This window comes from Ammospiza nelsoni, chromosome 18 (assembly GCF_027579445.1).
Source record: "Ammospiza nelsoni isolate bAmmNel1 chromosome 18, bAmmNel1.pri, whole genome shotgun sequence".
Taxonomy (NCBI): Eukaryota; Metazoa; Chordata; class Aves; order Passeriformes; family Passerellidae; genus Ammospiza; species Ammospiza nelsoni.
The window spans coordinates 4,295,039-4,319,220 of NC_080650.1; the positions used below are offsets into that span (position 1 = coordinate 4,295,039).

Sequence of the window (24,182 nt, forward strand, 5' to 3'; positions counted from 1 at the left end):
CTGCAGACTGACATCAGTCCTGTCACAGTGCACAAGGAGCTGTTACAAAAACTGGCACTTTCCCCAAGAATAGAAACCTTTCCAGAGATCTTTAGAGAACCAGCAGTCAAATAAGCCCACATTATTTCACACACTGAAAGGGTTTTAGCATTTTATAGTAATACTGTAAACAAAAGATTAAAAGTCAAAATATTGTACAGACAGAATGACACTGATAAATACAAGGTTTGGAAAAAGGCAAAAAAAGCTTTTCCTTTCCTCTGCAGCATTTTGTGAAGGAAGAGCAAGTTTGTTTACAGGGGAACAAGAGATCTAGGCCTAAAAGAAAAACACACCTTTTGTTGTAGAGGTGCTACAAACTCTGTGACTGCAGTGCTGAGAGTGGAGGGTTCATGACCTTGCTGCTGGGGGTTCCTGAGGGGTGTGGACCACTCTGATTTCAGTGTAGCTGGAGCAGGGGCTGGCACTAAAGTGTCCCTTGGTTTTGGATCAAAGGCAGGTTTAAATAAGGGATAAATTACACCATAGCTCAGTGTCACCCTGCTTTGGAAAGCAGGTAAGATATGTTAAAGAGCAGCACACAGTGGTGTCCTGGGAGACTGGAAAATACCGTCTGCTGCCTTTCAGACATTATTTAAGGAAAAGTTCCTAGAAGGTTCTCCATGTGTTTAATTAATTGCCAGTTTCATGATTTTGAAGTAGGTTTCACAAAGGTCATTTGCAGTTTTAATCCCAGCCTACCTCTGCTGTCAGGCTAGAGCTGCTTCTGGGGTTCAGGAGGGCAGAAAGGAAATAAAACACCACAATGAAGAACATTAATTTACTGGGCTGTCATCTCCTCTCTCCATTCCTTCCCTCCCTCAGACTCTGGGAGCCAGACAGCACCAGGAATCCAGCAGTGCTGTGGATTCCACACAAACACACCATGGCTGGCTCCTGGGCAGGCACAACACAATTCCAAATGAACAGAGGCAAAAATCAGTGATTTCCTGCACCACCTAAAATTCAGACTCCCAAAAATATTCTCTATTTTTAAATTATGGACTGACACACTTCTGTGAACTGAGAAACCTGGAGCACACATGGCCACTGGGGCCAGGCAGCCTGGCAGGGGTTACTTAGCAAGTTGTCAAATTTTGAAATATTTGCATAAAAAACTTAGAGGAGACACGAGAAATGTTTTCACATTTGGATATGTTGAGGTACAGAGGTTATGTGCTGTGGCAGACACAGCTGCTTTTGCACTGGCACTCTTCTAACTTCCTTTTTTTTTGTTAATAAGCACTGAAATCTCTAGTGAAATTGCATCTGGAGTTACTGAGAAATGCTGCTGCAAACAAGACCTCAAAGATGACAGGAAAATTCTGCAGGAAACTTAACAATGAATTACTAACTCAGAAACAAAGGATAATATTTTAACCACTAATGCCCTAAAATAACATCAAACATATATATTAATGGCATAGTGACAACTAAAAGAAATAACTATTAAGTTTCAAATTCCTTCCAAAACATAAAGTGACAAAGACCTTGTAGAGTTACACGTAACAAGCTTGGATGCCCACAACTACTACTGGTTTAGCAGACTAAAAAAAAAAAAAAGAAAAACAAAACATATTGCACAACAGTTGATATGGGAACAGAGGACGTTGGGCTTGCACCCCGTTACCAGGACAAACCTTCTTCCTGCTGGGAGCAGTTCCTGGAGCCTGGGGAGCCTCAGCCAGCAGGATCCCAGCATGGGGAGGCTCCAGAGGGATGGAGATGCTGCAGTGGTGTCAGAGCAGGATCTGAAAGCAGAACGTGGCCCCAAGGAAACATCTACAGCGCTGGGACATGAGAGTGGCTCGACAGCTACTTGCAACATGCTATTATCCATAACTACACTGGCAACACAGGCACAAAATAAGGCAGTGGGTTAAATTAATCATAAAATTGTTAGAAAACATGCAAAAATAATACTGAGTTTAAAAAAAAACCAAAAAGTTTCTTGCCCCTTGAAGTTTTTTTTTCCCCTCGTAAAAATGCGCATAGTTCCACACCTAGATGTTGAAATCCAACCTTTAAAAAAAAAAAAAAAGCCCCAGAGTAAAAAGCGCCGGGTGGCTCAGTTGTTGTTCTCTTTGGTTGTGATGGTGACCAGCTGCTTGGCCGCCTTGGCGATGTCGTAGGCGCACTGGATGACCTGCTGTGTCACCAGCTGCATGTCGGGCGCGGGGCTGGGCTCGGCGGGCAGCGCCTTCCTGCACTCCGACTGCAGCCTGTAGGCGCTGGAGGTCAGCAGCCGCAGCGAAGTCCTCACCAGCTCCGACTTGGGCTTCTGCGAAGGGAAAAACAGACGCTGCAACAGGCACAACGACACAAGCTTTTAATTAGCCGGCAGTGCTCACAAGGGTGCTTCGATGCGGCCGAGCACTGATTCCCCTCGTGGCAGCGGGCGGAATTTCGGAATTTCTCTCTCTCGCCTCTCGGGAGATGCCCAAGGGCTGCCAGGCAGCAGGCAGGGATATTGCTCCGTGCCCTGCCTTAGGAAGTTACTCATGCACATTTCTGGTGGCTGTTTACTGTCCCAGCCCACGCCTTGTCACAGCATGTCCAGGATGATGGGAGCAGCCTTGGCTCTTTCCTTGCAGTTTTGGAGAGGTGGGTAAATGTCGCAGACAGCTTTTCATTAAAATCCTTTCTTAGGATTTTTCCTGCTGGAGCTGAGAAGTTTCAACAACAAATGTAAACAATGGTTATCTGCTGCTGTGGAATGCAACAGGTGGATCTGTGATTGGTGTCCTGTGGATGTTTAGATTTACTAAACTCACGGCAGAGCTGGCTCTTGCTCTCTGCCAAGACACAGATCTTTGTTATCCATTCCATTCCATTCCATTCCATTCCATTCCATTCCATTCCATTCCATTCCATTCCATTCCATTCCATTCCATTCCAATTCTATTCTATTCTTAGCTAGCCTTCTGAGAACTTTTCCTTCCTTTTCTTTTTAGTATAGTTATAATTTTATATATATATGTCATGGAATAATAAATCAAGCCTTCTGATCATGAAATCAACATTCTTGCCTCTCTTTTCACCTGCAAACCCTTGTGGCCACGGTCACAGGTAAAGACTTTACAAGAACTTGGTCATGGGGATTTCAATCCCTAAATCCCCATGACCAAGTTCTTGAAAAGTCTTTACCCACCTCTCCAAACAGATCACTTTGATGGGTGGATAACAGATCGAAACGTGGCTGCAGGAAAGAAATCCAGGTGATGGCACTCAGATGGAAAAGGGGGTGATGAGTCTGGTGAAATTCCCATATAACCACACAACTCTTCATGCCAGATCAAGTTTTGTACAATTCTTCAAGAGTTTTACATTCAAGAGTAGAATTAAAGGCCTGGACTCACACTTTAGCCTTTACCAGTTGCCATGCTAATAAATACAAAGGTGCATCATAACCCCATCATTTCTCCCTACTGTTTTCATTTTGAAATGAAATAATTTTTGATTTTCATTCTGAAGGGGAATTACACATAAAGATTGAGGCCAAAACTGATGGTGGCAGGTACTTACTTTTGGGAACAAGGCTGCCATCTCTGTCACTGCCACATGTATTCTCTCGGAGCACGGTATATAGCTGCAGAAAGATGCCCTGGGTTATTTATTCATTGTAGAGACCCCCTTCCCTCCTCCACTGCTTAGTGATTGTTATTCTAAAAACAACCATGTGACTTCAGAAAAAGCAAGAACTTAACCAACAGTGCAAAATTATTTCTTAGTTTTTCGTTGTTTTTCGGAGTTGGTTTGAAGGAATAACTGTTCATACTTTTTTATATAAAAACTTTGTCAGGAAAGTCTCCATTTGTGTGCAACTCCAGAATACCAAGATGCCTTCTTGGATTAATTAATACCCAGTAAAACAGACAAGGCAAATTCTCACACACATGCATCCCCAAACTACCAACTGCATTCACAGTCTGTGAATTCCAAATATTCACTAATTCTGATGAGTTATTTAATAAAATAAAACAGATTCCATGAATCCTCACAGATTTCACTTCTGATTTATATACCAAATGAAAACTGGGTTGTTCAAAATAGAACTATTTCCCATCAACTGCTGTGAATAGTGAAGTGTTAGTGTGCTCTCTCACAAGTCTCATTTCAAAAGACTCACTTTTATGCTTCAAAAACTCAATTTTAGCATAAGTTAGTTGACATGATCCAATCTTAAGCAAAAGAATCTCAAAACTCACAAAGCATTCAAGAAAACTATTCAGCATGTGTGGGTTATGGTAGGCCAGTGCCCTTTCAAGCAAAAAGAGCCCCCAAATTCACCCCCCCCCATTAATTTTTTGTTTGATCTTCTTGCAACACCAAAGGTGCAAAAAAATCATTCACTTGCAAATGCACTGAGAGAAAAGCAACACACTGGGGTCATTTTGGCAATGCAGGAAAATTGCTTCAAAAGGAGTATTTCCATGTGCCTCAAGTCACATGAGTTCTCCCAAATAAACTAAAAGTGGAGAGAGGTCTTCCCAAGTTCACCACAATTACCTTTCTGCTGTGGAGTTAATGATTAATCTCCTGCAGCCACAGTGACCAGCACCCTACCTCATTAAAAAGTCAATTTACTGATTAAACCCTTCACTAACAAGGCAGAGAAAGCCCTGAGAATAATCTGAATGAGACACTCAGGTGAATAACATTTCACTGTGTGTTCTCTAGGTCAGCTGCTAAATTTCCAGTGTAGCCTGGAGGAATGGCTTTAGTTTAATGTCCAAATACTCACTGTGAGAGGCTCTGGCACTGTGTTGGGTTTACACACACTCCAGTGAGACATCAGGAAGATATTCAAGTAGTGACAGCTTGGGAAAGGAATCCCTCATTAGCAGTAAATTGTGTTAATCTCTTCCTCCAATCCTGACATTTGTTGACTGGGGTTTGAACCTGGGCAGTTCTGTTTTAAAGAGCCTCTCAGGCAAATGTCACTTTTATTTTAGGCACTAACAATGTTTTGGTCAGGTTGGAAGGTACCATATAAACATATTTTTTCATGGATTTGGGATACAAATGATCTCATTTGACCCCCAGCTGTATAAACACCGAGGGACCTCATCTGTCAGGTGTGAATGTTCCACCTTGGAAATGTGAAACTCCTGCTACTTTTGCAATGGTGCTAAGCAGCAGCAATCACGTGTTTTGTTCATAAAATCAAGGAACGGTTGGGGTTGGAAGGGACCTTCAAACCTCAAAGATTTCTTCCTAAAGGAAGAAATTCTTCCCTGTGAGGGTGAGGATGCCCTGGCACAGAGAAGGTGTGGCTGTTCCATCCCTGGAGGTGTCCAAGGCCAGGCTGGATGGGGCTTGGAGCAACCTGGGACAGTGGAAGGAGGTGGAACAAGGTGAGCTCTAAAGTCCCTTCTAACCCCAACTATTCTGTGATTCCATGAACCAACCAAGTTGCAATTTAATTTATCTTGACAGGCAATAAAAAAACAGAGCCAGGAGAATCCACCAGAGCCAGCTGCAGCTCCAGGCTGTGGTTCTGCTCCCCACTGATCCCTCCTGGGAGCTGAAGGGGCTGTGCCACAGCCCCGGTCTGCAGGGGCTGCCTGCAGCTCCCCATCCCTGCAGCATTTCATGCATCGCCTTCCACGACCCCCGTGCAGCCAGAGAGGGAGGGACAGAGGCAGCAGAGAGAAGGAGAAAGGGCACTGTGCCTGGGAGGCAGGGACAGAGGCCAGAGTACCAGGAGGCAGGGCCGGGCTGCTGGCTGCTCTGAGGCTGCAGGGGCGCTGGCTCAGGGCGGAGGCTGGGTCTGAGCTGGGTCTGAGCTGGGCCCCCACGCTCCAAGGGCCTGCTGAGCCCAGGGAGCACAGGGAGAGGGGTGGGAGAGAGTGGGAAACAAAAGGAAGAAGGGGTTTCATTAATAGATGATACTCTCGCATTGTGTGTTTTTTTTACTCTCCATGTGATTTTTCTTTGCGTTCCCAGCATGAACTTGGAGGATGTGTTATTACATCCTCAAGTGTCTCATTTTGGTAAGGAAGCATTCTCCTGTGTTAAGGAAACAAGGAAGAGGAAAACAAACAACAGCAGCTTCCTAGTTCAGTGTTTTGCAAGACAACACTCATCTAAGCATAGGCAAACACCTCACTCCATGTGTGGTACAGAAAACAAAAAATGCAGCATAACAGGCTTTTAAAAAACCTGATCAATTCAACAACAAAAGCCAGGTATACTGCATTGTTTCCTTCAATGATTTTTAAAAGAAATCACAGCTGTATAGTGTGACATTCATAAAAACCACACTCATTCAAAGCTTCTCTGTGTGAAACAAGCACCAAGAGGCTGCAAGGAAAAGGTTACACCAAGGGCAAAGAGCTCAGCACAAACACGGCAGAAGTCATCACTCGGGTGAGAAGGAGAGGCCACGCCAGCCCTGCTAAAAATAGCAAAGTACAAGAAGGAAAAAACACAGAACAAAAGTGGCCCCATTGTTGTTCACTGCTCTGAGCAAGGCAGGAAGTGAGGGCTCAACACAAACCTCTGCTGCTCCTCCCAGGCACAGAGGGCACCGAGCTGGGGCCACAGCACAGCCAGACCCAGCCTGCAGGGCCAGGTCTGTGGAGCCCAGAGTGTTCCAGCCCCAACATGTGCTCACACCTTTAATTTACAGCCTTCTAAAAGAGCTGTGTGGGGAGCAGCACCTGATGATCAGCAAGGGTAGATCATTTTTAGTCAGCCACAGCTATTTTGGAAATTGTTCAGGTGGGCCAGAATTTCCCTGAGGGAGCTGAAGCTGCTGCAGCCTGATGGGCTCAGGCAGTGTTCTGCTTACTCAGCTGGCTCTGTCTAAACCAATAGTTCAAAATACTTGTGCTGCTACAAAATCTGTACTAATACCTCAATAGGAAAGCCAAATTCTCTCTTTTCCACAATTTGCTCCTGAAGCAAGGCTTGGTGTTACTATCACACTCTGCAGAGTGTAATTATCTATGGACATAGAGGGGTGAAGATCCAAGAAAAACTTGAACACATTTGATTTGTGTCTATTACAACTCTGGTTTTGCAGGACTCACAAGTTAAGGGCAGGGCAGACAGCACTGCAGCCAGGACCCACTCACAAGGGGCTGGTCACTTGTCCCCAACCTGCCCTGTGGCACTAAGGACACCAGAAAACACCACATACCTAACCCTACACATTTTACAGGTATGAAATAGAGGAGCTGTATTTCACATTCACCTGTGCTAGAGGTGAAAACACTTGAAGAATTCCCTTTGTTTTCTGCAGAGCTTTTCCAGCCCTCCCTCCTTACCTGTCATGTTTGTTCTCCTGCGCCGCTCGCAGCAGCTCCTGGATGTTCTTGGTGATCTGCTCTGTTTTCCTGATCACATCTTCTGTACTGGGCAGACTGGAGCTGGGGGCTGGGTCTGTGTCCTCGGGGATGGAGCCCTCCCCCTGCCACACCACACTGCGCTGCCTGCCCTTCCTGCCCGACCTGCAGGGAGCAGAGCAGGGCTTGGAACGGGGACAGGGCAAAGCAGGGCTTGGCATGGGGACACAGAGCAGGGCTTGGCATGGGGACACAGAGCAGGGCTTGGCATGGGGACACAGCAGTGCCCTGTCACCCCCAGCTGTGTCACAGCACCTACCCTGGCTCCTCCAGCTCCACGGGGGTGGTGGGGTTGTCATAGTCACTCTCAGACACGCTGCTCTGCTTCTCCAGCTTGGAGGCCTGCAAGGAACAGATTTAGTTCAGCCTGTGCAGGACAGAGCAGCTCTGGGCTGGGCCAGAGCCACGTGCTGTGCATGGGGATTTGCTCCTTGCACCACAGCTACTGCATTAGCCTGGAGCTGCTGTGCCCCTCTCCCCATGCCAGGCTGCTGCTCAGCTGGTACCCAAAGCCCTGGGCATTGCCAGCACAGCCCCTGGACACCCAGCACGGCAGGACAGACAGACAGACAGAGCACAGCATCCTTCCCTGCCACTGAAACTGCCCCAGGGATACAACTGAGAGGCCACCAGGAGCTGAGGCCAAATGGAGAAGCAGCACCACGAAACAGGAGCCTGAACAGTGAATAAGAACCACTGGAGAGGGAGAGAACCCCAGAGAGGAGGAGGCCAGATGAAGAGTAGAGGAGAGGCCAGAGACCACAATGGGGAGGCTGAATGCAGAGTGGGAAGGCCACAGCAAAATGGGAGCCCAAAACAAGGGCTGAAGACTGTGGCAACTGGAAAGCCAAAATAAAGACAGGAGACAGAGATGGGGGAGCCCAAACTGCAGGTTTGGGTCTGAGGGCATGGATGGGACTGATGAGACCTGGAGCTCATCACAATTGGGGGCCAGAGGGGTTAAAGACCATTGCAAAGTGAAGCCCAAAACAGGGTGGGAGGCCAAAGTGTGAGGAACTGAGGCCCCTTGAATGCTTAATGCTGGAACAGAGGTGGAAGACCAAAGAAGTGAGAGTTCTGGATGCAACAAGGCCAAACCAACCATGAGAGTAGAGGGCCACAGAAGAAGTGTCAAAAGGAGGAGAGGAGCCAATTCCAAAGTGGAAGCTGAAATGAGAGCAGGAGGAATGCAGGGAAGCAGAGGCTGGATTGAGCTCTGTAGGCTCACTGCAAAGTGGGAGGCTGATCCCAGAAAAAAGGCTGAATGAAGAAAGGGATACCAAAATGAGCTTGGAGGGCAAATCCTCAGCCAGGCCCCAGGATCACCACACATCTGCTTCCCCAAGTCTTCTAAAAACTGCAAAGCTTCACCCAGGTGCCCAGCATGGTGTGTCTGGTGTCAAATACACCATGCTGGTGTCACTCTGATCCCAGAACAGCCCCAACAACCAGCCCTGAGGATCTTACAGAAACCCTGAAGTCATCATGAGGGAATCTCTAGGGTTAAACTGTAAGGGACACCTCTAATCTGCTGATCAAATAATATTTCTGCCTCAAGGACAGACCAAAAATGTCACCAGGAGCTGGTTTTCACTGGCTGAGATTCATTTGTTAAGCACTCATCTGATGTTAAACCCATCAAGTCTTAAGTGAAGCACCTGGAGTTAAGAACCTCTTTTCAATTTTACTCTGCACAGAAGGAAAAACCAGCATTTTTTGAACACTCTTCTTTCAGGACAGCTGGTAAAGATCAGTTGTAAAAGTAAAATGTATTTTGAAGATGAGGAACTATTTTATGTAGAGTCTGACCTTTGTCTGACCTTTTCCCTCTCCCAGGTATAGAGACAACAATCCTAACAGTGGCAAAGCTCGACCATCTGGTCAGAAAAACAAACAACAGTGATGAATTACAAGAAGAAGCTACTATGGAATCAGTAATATAGAATCAGCGTAGAATAAAAACAATCAACAAAACTCTGCAAGTTTTCAATACCAGACAGCACTGCAGCTAAACCCAGATTTCCATTTGGCCAAGCAGGATATTCCCTTGAAAGTTTTTCTTCTATCCTTACATGCAAATCTAATATTTTCTAAATGAATATGTCCAAATGTGGTACAGGATACAGTCAAAATAAAATGGGAACAGAAGGAATTAAAAAGCAAGATATGTGTCCTGGCAGAGAAAGTCCAGAGTAAACATTTAAACCCCCAAATTTGTTATCTGTAAGGCAAACAATCAATCAGAACCACCTGGATTGGTGCAAGACACCAGCCCCCAAGGAAAGCAGCTTTGAAGCTGGGCCTCATGCAATGCTTTTAGTCAGCAGGAGAGTTGTACATTGCCTTAGAAACATCAGTGAGAGCCTGGAAAATCAGTGTCCAAACAGCAGCCAGCTTGTCTTGGGGCTGCTGTGCAGCTGAAGGAGTGACCTGGAGAACTGTGCACGGTGTTAAAGGCTGAAGATGTGAAGTTAGAGAGAGGCAGAGCCCGGAGCTGGGGGCAGCAGGAATGGAAGTGAGGAAATTCTGCTCCATGCAGGCTGGAAGGGCCAGGCAGTGAGAGGGGGAAGAGAGAGGATGTGCTTCTGGGGAGATTGGCACCTCCTCCAGGGAAAAGACCGATGGGGAAGGTACTTAACCCTTCGTGTGCTCTCATCCCTCGACCAGGAGAGCGTGGAGGGGAAGGAAGGTAGAGATGAAGAGGAGGTCACAAACGCACTCCTCCCGATCTAAAAACGGGAAAGACAAAAACCAAAACCAAAACACAAACAAACTCTTAACTGAAATCAAAGGAACATTCTTAAAAGCATGGAGATGACACAAAGCAAGAATGATGTTGAGAATCTGGCTTAGGCTGAGGGGACTTAATTCTTTCAAAATACAATTGAATTCATGCTCATTCTAATTCTGAGATTCCAGAGGTGCCAAATTCCATGGAGAACAAAAAAAATTCACCACATGGCAATTTAACTAACTCCACAAAACAAATCAATGCCTTAGAACAGCCATTGCTATCCAAATTTCCACCCAAATGACCTATACAAAGCACTGCCACATTTTGCACACACAAATGAATTCTGACATTTCTTGCTGCCATTATATCAACATGACAATATAATTTAAAATTATCCATATTTCATAGCTTAAATTAATTTAATTGATGATGGGGATTGGTTCCCTTGGTGTATTCAGCTGTCTTCTGTGGAATGTACATGGAATATTTGCTCTCCCTCATGCCAAAGGTAACTTCAAAATACATTTTAAAGGTCTTAATGATTTGACTGGAAGGAAATAAAAGACATTGCTACTAAGAGGGAATGATATTGTCAAAAATCCACACAATTTCAATGTGTGTCTAAAAGATACTGTCCTGTATTCTAGCCCACCGGGCAATCTAAGAAAAATTAACTGTGCTAATTAATTAAATGCACTAGTATGTGTTGGGTCACTTCTATAAAGTGTGAACACTTCAGTGCAAAGTCCCTCTGGCCAACAGAGAACTCCCTCTCCACATCACACAGGAAAACACTAAACCAGAAGAATCTGCTTGACTGGCAGATCTAAACCATCTCCAGCCTCCAGCTCCAAATTCAGAATAAGAAACTGGTAGTCTGGAGAAAATTTTTCAATTTTATTTTATTTTTGTAAGGTGGTTACGAAGTTCCACAAATTGATACCTGCATGTTTATCTCCAGAAAAATACACGAACTTTACCTACCTTCTTGGAATACTATTTTCCCTTCCCTTCCTGGTTTTCAGACAATCACATATCGATATTTTATATATATAAATATACACATACACTGCTTTTCAAACCATCAGGCTCCTGCAGACATGTTAATACAGCAAACATGAACAATTCTCACAGTTTTATCCCCCCTGGTTTTTTTTTCCCCCTCTGAAGCAGAAGCTGAGTGAACGAGCGGCGTCGGAAGAGACAGCAAAGCTGAACATGAGAGGCAGTGCAGAAGCAGCAGCACTTTTACTCACGTGTGGAGGGAAGGGCTGCAGCCTGGTGATGTTTTCCTCTGGGTAGGTGACCTCCCCCATGGGCAGGTAGGGCTTCTGCCCCGAGCCAGTCTCGTACATGGACATGGGCCTGCTGCCCCGGGCCGACGGGCGCCGCTTTAGGGAGGAATTGCTGCTGGGGTCTGGGTACTCAGAACCACTTTGCACCTGATAGATATTGGTTGTGGCCTGTCTTCTGAGGTTGGTATTTTCACTCTGGAGAGTTTGGAGCTGAAAGAAATGTGCAGCAGTGGGATTTGGTTTCCTAAGAGCAAGTGCCAAAAGCAAAGTGACCACGCGACACTCGCTTGTCAGCTGTACCAGAAAATCCAGGTACTGCTGCCTGTGGAATCATTTCTTTTTCAAAATCTACTTGGCTTGCTTGGTAAGCATAGAAACACTTTTGTTCCAGATCTGGAAATATTTAGGTGCTGATTTCCAGCAGCTGCTGGGATGTAAACTAAAGTTAGATGTTAAAATTGGCTGCTGTAGTTAAAAACACAAAACCCATTCCCTCCAGCCTGCTCTACTGGCACAGGAATCCTGGGATGGAATGAGCCTGTGGGGGAAGGACTGCCAACACAACAGTTTTCCAAGCAAAGGGATCCATTGCAGCAGCCAATACAAGGACTTAGAAGACTTTAACATAAGGCCAGAGAAATCTGACAATGCCAGAATTGCAGCACAGACACCAGAGGCAGCACAAAGGAACTTGAGCTTGCTCTGCAAAGCGAGGAGAGAGCTCAGCTTATGAAAATTAGGCATCAGCTATGGCTAAGAAGCCAACAAGAAAGCATTTTAAAGCTTTTTATTATTATGTATTTATTTGATAGTGAAAAAAGTACCAATTCTGATTATTTTGTGGACTTGGAGTAAGTTTGCTATATTAACACATCGAAAAGATGGGAACAAAAACTGCAGGACAGCAAGGATCCTCCTTCTGCTTCACCATGAAAATATACTAAAGCCTCATTAATTCATAGGCCCCAAAGGTTTTTTTTTTGCCCTAAATGATTATATATCTGTCTAAAGAAACTAAGTGAAAAATTATTTCAATTGATGCAAGAGAAATGCTGAAACCAGTAGAAGTTGTTGAAACACCCTGAGATCTCCCAGTGTTCACCATTCCAAAAGAATAGAATTGGCACTTAACAGACAAGGATATTCCAATTAATCTGAGGGTAAGGAGCTAGCCCTTTCTAGCCAGCCAGACAGGATAGTGAACTCAGATATAAATTGTTCTTTACCCCACAAAAATAGAGATAAGTTCACACACACAAGGTGTGCTGGCATTGATTCCTCATTGTTTAAAGCTGCTTATATTGAAGCAAGACAGCAAAAACACCCAAGACTTGCAACAACTGTCCTGTCACTTGGAAAACTGATGTTAAAGTTTTGACATAAGTCAAATCATCCTCATGATTTGCAGGGCTGGATCACCACCACTTCAAAATGAGTTTTCTCACTATCCTAATACTGGATTATTTCATTCTCATTTCCAGCAGTTTTATTCTGACAATTTCAGATACCCCAAGAGCTGGAGGGAGGGGTTCCTCTGTTACCTTTTTCTGCATAATCCTCAGCTCGTCACTCAGGTTGATGTTCACTTTCATTAACTGCTGAATCTTCACCTCAGAAGCCACCAAGGCATTTTTAACCTGCATATATTCCTGGGCTGTCACTGGTCCATCTGACAAGTCTGAATCCAAGCTCTAGGAAAAAGGAAGAGAAAAATACTTACACCATTAAGAAGAAGAAAACAAGAAAATGAGATTTCAACAGCTTTTCATGTACTTACTTTAAAGGCATCACAGTTCAAATTAAGTTGAAATTAATAAGAGCCATTAACCAGAATCATTTGAAGTCCTCTAGAAAATCCATCAGCTCTTAGCTCCTCTAAAAATATTTTCATCAGAATTTCAGTGATAAAATACTGTTTTATGAGGGTGTTTTTAAAAACATGCAATAAATAACTGCAAAGTTATCAAAGACAGACTGCTAAATATTCAGTATGCATTTCCAGGGAAGATTAAAGTAGAATCACCAGGTTTTACTGCCCTTTGATGCCATTCTGTATTATTCCAGGAATGGTTTAACTCACTTGGACACCATTGCTCTGCTGTATTTCTCCAGTGAGAAGCAGTAAATGTTTGTGAAATACCATGGAATCACTGATTTACAGCTTTCTGGCAGATCAAATTATTTCATCTATGCAATTAAATCTGTACCTTGTCTCCAGCCATACACATTACTTTTCTAGAGAGGCTTTTTTATACAATAAAAAATCCTTAAGCAACAGCATTTAAGAAAGTTCATAGACTGAGGCATAATTACAAAATTAATTAAAATATTAATTTTCTGATAATTTATGCAAATGACCTTTATGAATAACACTTGAGGGTGTATCACTACTTCAATCCTACCTTCTGCCTGTTTGATTTAGCTGCATTTGTTTCCAGATCTGTATCTTCATCTGAAGCAACACTGTCATAATCAGGCTGGTCATTGTCCTGACTTTCACTGCTGTGCTGATTGCTGATTGATTTCAGGATCAGCTCCACATTTTCTGCAGATCAACACATGAAACACATACCACTAAGTCAGGAGAAGAAACAGAAGTTCATAATTTGGAAAAAAAATTTAATTTAGATCCACCAAGGAGGAATGAATGATTACTGTTCAAAACTTCAAAGTATTATGGTTTTGTCTTTTTATTTCTTCTAAGTGTTTGGGCAAATTAAAATAAGTGGTGAGAATCCTTTAGCAGCTTAATAAAATTCATATAAATTAAAAAAAACCCAGACTACATTGGATTAATGGATGTCAGCATGCAAATGAAAAATATAGGGAAATATTAAAAGTTAGAAAAGATTTTTTTGATATTTTGTCTCCAGAGGGAAAAAGATATATGAAAACAATTTATAGATCTCTCTCATAATTCAGCTCTGCTGAGGGGCTCTGGGAGTGATTGAACTACTGAAGAAGTGCCTGCAAAGGAGCTGGCAAGAAAAGCTCACTCACCTTTGGAACCAGTGAGAGAATTCCCCTGCTGTCTTCGTTTGGCATCACTTAAAATGTCTATAACCAGTGTAGCAAACTCGTGGGCATTAAATCGAGCCAGTTTCTGCCTTCCCTAAATGCAGAATAAAGCAGAGGAAAGAAAAGTACATCCTGTATCAGAAGAACAGCAAAAAACTAAAATACACACTTGGAGTTGACTGCTCAACTACATTTACTGCAAAAAGTGTGATTTAAAGGGCAAATATGAAATTATTTTAACCTCTTTCCAAGCAGATGCAATTCTTCTACAATAATAAAATGCAATAAAGCAATATTACTTAGGCCAACTTAATTATCTGGGGGGTTATGTTATTTTTACAGTATTAAGATTTCATACCTGATTCCTGGTTGAAGAATATTCCGGATTTACAGGAAGAAAAGGGACCACAGTGGTCTCTGTCACGAGTGTGCTGTGGTTCTGAGTAGCAAGCCAAACTGCTCCAGAGGAAAAAAAAAAGAGGGAATAACCTTCCTGTGCTGCTTGACAGTATTTCTTTGTCAAATAAAAGACTGCAATTTCAAACACAAACACAATCAATTCAGAGGAAAGCTTTTCCCCAGAGGGTTCTCTGCTCTGTGAAAACACAAGATTTTTTTCAATTAACATCCCCTTCAGGCAATGCAAGACAAAGGAACTCCCCTCAGCAGTAATTGCTGAATACAGAAGCACTTGAACAGAACATGTGCTTGGATTGGAATTTTGTGTGTAAAGTGACAATCCAGACTTGTTTTATTTCATTCCAGAAAGTCTCACTCACCTGCATCTGTCTCCCTTCTGTCAACTTCATCATACACATCCATGGCAAGTTCTTCAAATAAGTGATTGCTTAGCTAAAGGTAAAGGAGAATAAATACAGTTTGAAAAGAAATGAAACCCAGTAAGATCTCTGATAACAGAAAATAACTGAGAAAGTGTAAGAGCACAACTCTGCTCTTTTCTCCTGCCTCTGTAATCCATAGAAAAGCTCCTTTCTCAGCCTGCACAGGCAGCAGACATGCATGACCACCCCATTTCTAGGTACAGAAGCAACCATCCTGTTCTACACTCCTCCTTTCCTGGTTAATAGATTTATTTTTTCCTCTCCCATCTGACCACAAAAAGACTTTTTGTGTTTGGGGTGAGGCAGAGGCACTGTGGGAATGAGGTACCAAATGAACTCTAAAGAACAGTGAAGGATCACAAAATATTTGTGTGTTTCAAGCTGCTCCTAGAGCAGATGGGTCAAGAGATACTTGTGCTAGGGAGCCTGAGAGATGAGAGTGTGCCACATCTAGAAAAGGAGTTTTACTTACAGACTGAAGCTTCTTCTTGGCTGCTTTTGCCAGTTCTGATACATCCAGACTGCTATGAAAACAAGAAGTGATCATTACATCTACAGCCTTTCATGGCTTCTACACATCAAAATTCTACATTTTGGTAACTCAGTGATTAAAATGTCCCTTTTACCTTAACCCTCCAAATATTTCAGTATTTTTAGCATTGTTTTTAACACACTGATGTTATTAATATTGCTACTATAACATCACAATTAGCATATTTTTAAGCTTTCTTTTTAAATTTAAAATGAAATAATACAAAAAATTATTTGGAATATGAATACCCACAGGTTTTTACCCACACAATTTTTAAGTTACTGAAGTTTTTCACACAAGTTTTGCAAGCAGGAGGTTGGACAGTAGTTTACTTACAGCCGTCTTATTTCCAATTGCACAGCAAGAAAAGAGGAACAGGAACTTAAAATTAGTACTTGATACTTCTTATACAAATCTGATTTCATTGATCACAACCAAAAGTTAAAAACATTTAAAAAATCAGGAAAAGACTCAATTGGTCCTTAAATTATTTCCACAATCTGTTTCTTAGGAATTCCCCATGTGTTTCCTTTCCCAGAAATGCCTCACCTTCTCCCTGCATTTTAAGAAATACAATCAGCTTCTATCATTTTCTGATTTTTTTGATATCCCAATATTCTTTCTTTGAAAAAAGAGCTTTCAAGAGCAATAAAGGCACACATAAAAAAAGTTAGAATAGCAACAAGCTTAAAAGGTGTTTCAGAAAGGAAAGAAAACTTAATTATTAGATGTTTTCAGACATGTGATGGAATCAATAACTCACCTGTCTGCCATCTGAGGTATAACAAAGTGCTGCCCATTTTTGTGCTCTAGAGTTGAAAACAAATTGCACTTTACTAGGTCGGTACTGGCCAACAGTTTTCAATAACAAGCATCAGGGAACACTAAATAATTTATCTTGCATGTAATTAATCAATTAAGGCTTATTAGTTGTATTGAAAGTCCATTAAAAAGAAAATTAAATTCTAACACAGGTACCTTTATGGTTAAAAATCTGTAAGTGTGCTTGTGTTCAAAAAGCACCCACTTAACAGAACACTCCCCTGCTGTTGAAATTCAATAAGAAGAAACTACTTGGAAGAGTTTCTACAGTATATAAAGAACATGTATTTGTGGAAAAAAAGGAAGGAAATTTGTTTTTAATTTGTTTCTATTTAAAACCCTGCAGTTTTATCCCAATTTTAAATGCATCATCCCTAATGATGCATCTTATACTTTTTTTGGTTATGTGTATTTTGTTTGAATATTTGGAAGGGTTACAAAAAGTACAGTGCACAAATATGACACAGCAGAGTCTGAATGTCCTGTAAGTGCCAGTGACAGGTCTGAGGGTGCAGTGTGGTGCTCACCTGGTTTCCTGCCACAGAGGTAGAAAGCCAACCTGTCTGTGAGCTCGTACTGGATCTCCACCAGCCTCTCTGCCAGCTCGTGGTGCCCCCCTTGCCTGTTCACACACAGGACAGGGGACAGTCAGTGACACTCAGAAATGGTCACACAAACACATTTAGTACAAGCCAGCACTGCATTGTTTGGTGCATCAACCCATCACAGATTTAGAGCTCAGTTCCACCCCCTGTGCCTCAATCCATCTCTGCAGTCTGGGACATTCCTACAGCAATTCCCCAGCTAACCCTCACTCCTGGAGTCTGACCTTGCAGAAACTCTTCTCTAATTGATTTCCTGTGAGCTGCTAGATTGGCACAGCCTCTGTCATTGGCATCATAGCTGATATCTCAGGCACACAGAACACAGGCTGTGATCTGATGAAAATACTTATTCCTCATTTTACTCATTCTTTCCTTTGGGAAAAAGTATAATTAGCATTTAGCAGACAAATTATTTCAGGACAGAAACGTATTTTAGCAGGTTCATTGTGTGATTTTATGGCCATCAGAGACTCCTACCTTGCATAATCAACTGGAGTTTTCCCATTGGAATCTTGTGTGCCAGGATCAGCACCATAAACTGCCAACAGCTCTGCTTGCAAAGTCTGTCCTGCCTTAGCAGCAACGTGCAGTGGGGTGTTTCCTTTCTCCTGCAAGAGATTAAGGAAAAATATCTCCTTAACCAACAAATCTGAGTAGAAGACTGAAATATAACATGAATTAGTGTAAATAATATTAATTGGAATTGATTGTATATCATCAAAATAATGAAAAAAGTGTTCCTACAGGATGGAAGAAGTTGGCTTGAGCTCCTAAGGAGAGCAGTCGCAAACAGGTCTCCAGATTCCCTGTCCTCACACTGGAATGGAGTTGCTGAAAAAGAAGCAGAATTATATTTAACACAGCAGCAACAACAGTGATTTTACAGTTGTTTTTCAACCATGCTTTGAGAAACAAGAGTATGCAGAGTTCTCACTACAGCTCTTTTGTGTAAAAATTTTTCTCCAAGTTCATCTCAATTAATGCCTCTCAGTCATCACCTCCAGTGATAACCACAAAAAAGGAGCTTCATGTTGAAGTCAAGCTTTATGTGCAGAAAAGCAGAAACAGTTAAGCCAGAAGCCAGCAGGGGAAGTGAGTGAGATGTGCCTGTGCTGTCCCAGGAGGCACTGACCTTGCTGAGATCCTTGGCAGTGACACTGTCGTCCTCCCGGCACGGCAGGCGATGCACAAACGCTAACATTTGATATTTAGCTCTGATGAACTCTGCTTTGTTGGGACTGCACAGAGACATCCAGGCAACAAGAAGGGAAAGGAAAGAAATATCAGTGTTTTCATAAGTAATACAGAAGCTCCAGAAAAAGAAAAATTTCACAAGTGAAGAATGAATCAGAGATTTGTGTTGCTGATGGCAAAGTTAGGCATGGAAAAATATTTTCATTAAAAAACAACCCAGTGCAGATTGTCTGACTATATAGAGAAAAAGTCTGTTACAATCATCAAATATCTGCAGGCTGTAGCATGTGGTATCTATTTCTTAAAAGAAATACAGACTTTAAAATCATGCCAACTTAAGATCTATGCTTACTCTACACAGTTATTTACATTTTAAAATGAAGCACCATAGTCAGGGACAAAAATATCTGAACTTTTATTTAATTCCTCAACCAAACTCCATTTTGTTGGCAGCATTCAGTTAACTGAAGCATATGACAAAGAAAAGTCCTTTGACTAAAGTGCAAGCAGAGCTCCTCACTATTCAACAGGAATCCGTAACCCAGAGAATTCAAGCACCGTATTCCTATTTCTGCTAAAAATTAAAAAGAAAATACTTGAAAATAAAAGAAAAAAATAATGATGAAACACATACAGATTCCTGTGCGTTGCCCTGTCACTGCTGGATGAAACAATCCCATTTCTGTAAGATAACAATTCTGCATTTCCCACTTACTGCACTTTGTCCTGGGGGCTGGCCTTGCGCCGCCCGCTCATCACGGACGCAGGGTCCAGCAGGGAGTGCTCCCAGATGGAGTTAGCACCATTGTTGTACAGAGTTTCCACCATCTGAAAGCCAGAACACACAGATATTTTGCTGCTGGATGCATTAATCAACTATCTGGAACTATTTTCAAGCAACAGATTCCCACTCTGTGTGCCAGCATCTGTAACCTGCTGGGATATCATAACTGGGCACATGTTTAAGATGTTATGTGGAATTTAGTGAGAACTCCCTTAAAATTCTCTGCTCTTCCCAACAGCACCTGCAGTGAAAAGAAAATTCAGGTTAAAGCAGATGTGCAGTGGAATTTCTTTCACAGATGTACAGTGAAAGAAAAGTTGAAGTGACCTGCCAAAGCAAAGGTATCAAATTCAAAATACAAAAGTAATTCTGACTTTAGTGATCCACCACAACAAAACAAGAGAAACAAAATGAGAATAACTTAGAAAAAAAGCTTAAAAGGACTAGCTCTCTCAAAAAAAGGTTTAGTGATTTAAATTACATTAAAAAAAATCTGGTTTTAATGAAGAAAAACAGCTTTCCTCTGTACCTGCAGCAGTGTTGGAGGCCACGGGGTGTGTTTGAGATGCCTCACTTGGGAGATGTGCCGGCCCAGGCTCCTGTGCACACTGCAGCACTCATCACAGATCAGGATCCCCCTGTTTATGGATGCCCAGCAAGGATCTGCAAAAGAAGCCATCCATTAGAACACAGGGAGCAACACGACCTTGGATTGCAAGAGCAGAGTCTAAAATCAGCATTTTAACCTTCCCTGCCTGGCCACTGTGTGAGCCTGGGGATGTCACAGCCTTGCTGGGGCTCTGGATGCTGGGAAAATGGGAAACACCAGTCCTGGCACTCATGGGGGATGTGGGATGCCAAGGACAGTGAGAAGATCTGCAGTGGAAATTTGGGGAGAAGCCCCACTGCTTGCAGTTCTTCTTGTGAAAATACTTTCACAAACATAACAAAACATTGAATTTATCAGCACCTTGAATTGCTTTTCTTTTTATTTGTGGACTCCCACAGAAGTATTCCTAACAACAGTGCCTACTTGCTCATTGAAAAAACTCTGTTTTTTGGGATTTTTTTTTTAAACTTGTCAAAAAATACTTTTTAGAAACACAAAATCTACACAAAAAGTTGTCACAGCACTCAGCCTTTCCCCCTACTACTCAGTTTTTAGTTCTATATTATAACAACATCTTTTAAATTTTCACTTTAAATAATAAAATCACACAAGAGTGTCATAATAAAAAAGGATACATCTGTGCCAAGTCAAAGGCTCAACAAAATCCAGAATTCTCAAGGAAAATAACTTCATCTCACAGCAGATCTGAACTGAACCATCTTATAAGCAGCCCAGAAAGAAAACTGATGGGAAGTGAAGTAGTAAATAATATATATGAGCTACAAACATCAAAAGGCATAAAATCAAGTAGGAATGGTGGATTAGGTTAAAACAATAAATGCCCACAGGACACCAAACAGGTCCCTCAGCTGCTCAGAGCTCAGTCTCCAGAAGAAATTGCAATTTCTGTCAGTGACACGTGAAACTCAACGTGCCAGAACCCTGCAGGAACAGGCAACTGAGGAACCAGACAGAGCTTCAGACCCAGCACCTCCCAGAACAAAAAAGGAAATAAAGATCTCTTTTATTTTGGAAAAATCTTAATTTCAAATGCAGAGATGAGTGTGAGGCCAAATAAGCGAGCACAAGACTGCCTGGTATCTGATGAGAGAACTTCTGAGTCCTGTCAGAACACACCTGAGCACTGGTGCATCACATGGAAAAGTCTCCTCTGACCCACACAAATGAACTGAATCCCTGCAGATGAGATGTGATTGCTCAGGTTTCTGAGCAGAGTTGGTGATCTGGGTGTGCTGCAGGCAAACCTGTCTGAGCCAGGAGGGACAGCAGCATCTCCTGACCCACCAGAACCAGCCCAGAGCCAAATTAAAGCAGGTGAGACAAAAACAGAATTAATTTGTTAAACAACAAATTACAAAATGTAAAATCATTCCATTATTTAGCAATTTTGATTTCCAAGAAGAAAAGAACAGCAATGGAGTGAAGATGATTTCATGGCAACCTAATGACCCAAACTGAGGCAGCCTTCCAGATTAATGAGCCTGGTCCCTTCTTGTTAGAGACAAACCCATCACACATGGATGGGATCCTTAGGGATCCTTCTCTTGCCCATTCCCAGGCTGTTTGTGAGCATTGCTCTGCATTATCAACAGTCAGCACTGGGGTTTTCTTTATCTCCACCGCAACACCCAGTGCCCCTGGATGTTTCAGGTTTAAATTTAATGCAATGAAGTGTCTGTCCTGGAATTTGAGTCATTTTTAAGAGAGGTCTAATTATGGACTCGATCAGAATATGTTTAACCAAAATACACAGAATCCCACAATCACCGAGGTGGGAAAAGACCTCTGGGACCATTGAGTCCAACCTGTGACTGATCATCCCCTTGTCACCAGCCCAGAGCACTGAGTGCCACATCCAGGAATTCCTTGGACACCTCCAGGGATGGGGACTCCAAACTGCCCTGAGCAAGCCCTGAGCATCCTTTCCATGAGGAAATTCCTCCTGGTGTCCAGCCTGGCCCAGTTTGATGCAGTTTCCTCCTGTCCCTGCTCCCTGGGAGCAGAGCCTGACACCCCCAGGGTATCCCCTCCTCTCAGGGAGTTGTGCAGAGCCACAAGGTCCCCTCTGAGCCTCCTTTTCCCCAGGCTGAGCCCCTTCCCAGCTCCTTCAGCTGCTCCAGCCCCATTCCCTTTCCTGGACATGCTCCATGTCTGCCTGGAGTGAGGGGCCCAGAGCTGGACAAAGCAACTCAAAGCAACCCTCAGTGTGCAGCTCCCAGCCTGGCCCTGCTGCCCACGCTGCTTTTGACACAAAGGACAATTGGGGGAGAAGCTGCAGGGCTGGGCTGGTTTCTTTCAGGAACCTGCAGGGTGGTTCAAAACAGGAAGTGTGAGATGGAGACAAACCCGGCCCTGGCTCTGAGAACCGAGCTCCTGCCTCGGGATAGGAAGTGCAGCACAAGAGCTGCTCTAAGATCACCCCCAGTCACAGAAAACCCTCCACACTCTGCAGAGACAAAGGGGGCATTGAGGAGCTCCCAGGGGAAGCAATAATTAATGCAGGTGCTGGGCACACCCACCCTGGTGCAGCCCCCAGGTCTCCCGACACAGCCCCCCTGCACCCAGGGAAAAATTCTCTGGTTTAGCTAAAGGAAAGGGTTGATTGGTTTTATTTACAAAAAGATTAAATTAAGATTTCTGTCTGTATGTGGATAAGCCAGCAGATTCCTAGTAAATAAGTAAAGTTAAGATTTATATATATATGTGGATAAGCCATAGGTTTCTAGTAAATAAGTAGAGAGCTGGCAGTACTCTAATGGCACAATAAAAGGCAGGGTTACAGGATTACCAGACAGTGATTCTGATACCCCAGGAGCTTAAGGAACACAATTCACACAGCTTTATCTGCGAGCCACAACACCCCCGAGGTGTGCAAGCATAGATAGGCTGCCTTGTGTGATAGGGAAAATTGCCTGCCTGAGAGATGCCAGCTCCACTGAGTGCAAAACCAAATTTCTACAGGGGTTCAAGCAAAATCCCAGAATCCCAGACTGGTTTGGGTTGGAGGGAGCTTGAAGCTCACCCAGTTCCAATCCCTACCATGGGCAGGGACACCATCAATTATCCCAGGCTGCTCCAAGCCCTGTCCAGCCTGCCCTTGGACACTTCCAGGGATGGGACAACCTTCTCTGGGCAACCTGTGCCAGGGCCTCACTACTCTGCTAGGGAAGAATTCTTCCTATAAAAAGAAGAAAGTAACTTCCTGGAAGTTAATTTAGAATTTTTATCGTTTTTTGAAACATAACTCAGATTTAACTAAAGTTGTTGTCCCTTCTCCCACATCTTATCTTCTGCCAATTCAAGTGTTATCTACATTACACAGACATCTACATGACACATGTAATAATAATGTATTATTACATTAGTGTTTCAATTCATTTCAGTACGTGCATAATTAATTATTTGTATTGGAAGAACCTGCCCAGAACAAAACCAGTAAAAATTAGAGAGAGAGAAAATATACAGAGCTGATAAAATAAACCAGGATAGTTTTAGATACAAGAGCAGCAGAACTACAGATGGTCAGGAGATGCAACAGCCTTTCTAAAGACAAGATCTGTTTCCATACACTCCCAAACTGATCCGAGTGGGATATGTGTCAGCCCAGAGCAGACACTGAGTGTCTCAGACACCTCAGCACAACTTTCCTTGGCAGTCTGGGGCACCGACACCCAACCCGGGCCGTGGGACAAGTCCCAGCTCACCTGAGAGGATGAGGAGGGAACGGATGAAGAGCTCCGAGCCTTCCCCGCTCCCCCAAAGCAGCCCTGTCCCTCCAGTGACACATTCCCGACCCACGCCCTCCTCCCACCTTTCAGCCGGTGCATTTCTGTCAGCTTTCCTCCTTCCCAAGCTGGAGATCTCCGCGTTTCCTCCACACCGGAGATCTCCAGGATATCCCGGAGCTCTGCGTGCCCCGGGCTCGGGAGGGGCGGCGGTGACCCGGAGTTCTATCCCAGCCCTGCGAGGGTCCCAGCCCGGGCTGCTGGAACCTGTCCTGCCCATGGGCTTTGGGTCCCTTCCCACCCGAACCCTCCCGCTCCCTCACAGGTGCAGCGGCGGCCGCTCCGGGCCGGTGACACCCCCGGGCCAGCGGCGCCCCCGCGGCCCCCGGCCCGAGAGGGGTCGGCGGGACGAGCCCTGGCGGTGCCGGTGGCGGTGCCGTGCCTACCCTGAGCGCTGCAGTCAGCGCACACCTCGCTGCTCCTCAGGCGCTTCGCCATCGCGGGACCGGCGGCAGCGGCGGCAGCGGGGCCGGTAACGGGCCCCGCCAGCGCCGGGCCGGCCCCCGCGCATGCGCACCGAGCCGCCCTGTGCCGCTCCGCATGTCGCCC

The 24,182-nt window shown here is 43.9% G+C and overlaps 1 protein-coding gene across 4 annotated transcripts; it reads right to left on the reverse strand.

Annotated features, from left to right (window-relative positions):
- Positions 1–134: 134 nt before the first annotated feature.
- On the reverse strand, positions 135–24,150 carry GIT2 (GIT ArfGAP 2). 4 transcript variants are annotated; one of them, XM_059484968.1, is made up of 20 exons: positions 24,020–24,150; positions 19,747–19,880; positions 19,149–19,261; positions 18,372–18,477; positions 17,984–18,070; positions 17,717–17,847; positions 17,162–17,256; positions 16,576–16,621; positions 15,753–15,801; positions 15,218–15,290; positions 14,797–14,894; positions 14,421–14,532; positions 13,823–13,965; positions 12,962–13,111; positions 11,382–11,630; positions 10,031–10,120; positions 7,651–7,733; positions 7,314–7,496; positions 3,565–3,628; positions 135–2,320 (listed from the first exon to the last, which is right to left on the reverse strand). In XM_059484968.1, the coding sequence occupies exons 1-20, from the start codon at positions 24,069–24,071 to the stop codon at positions 2,108–2,110; spliced, it is 2,271 nt and encodes a 756-aa protein (XP_059340951.1). In that variant the 5' UTR covers positions 24,072–24,150; the 3' UTR covers positions 135–2,107. The 4 variants fall into 4 exon arrangements, with proteins under 4 accessions (XP_059340951.1, XP_059340950.1, XP_059340953.1 ...); XM_059484967.1 differs by having other exon boundaries at positions 15,753–15,804; XM_059484970.1 differs by lacking the exon at positions 11,382–11,630 and having other exon boundaries at positions 15,753–15,804.
- Positions 24,151–24,182: the final 32 nt, after the last annotated feature.

What these genes read in the sequence shown, in the direction of transcription:
- GIT2 (XM_059484967.1), bottom strand. Translation starts at nt 24,071, where the DNA reads ATGGCGAAGCGCCTGAGGAGCAGCGAGGTGTGCGCTGACTGCAGCGCT. An exon ending in AAGCCAACTTCTTCCATCCT is followed by an intron (nt 17,848 to 17,983) that starts GTAGGAACACTT and finishes AATCTCTTGCAG; the next exon opens with GAGAAAGGAAACACCCCACT. An exon ending in TGCAGCCCTTCCCTCCACAC is followed by an intron (nt 10,121 to 11,381) that starts GTGAGTAAAAGT and finishes TCCCGTTTTTAG; the next exon opens with ATCGGGAGGAGTGCGTTTGT.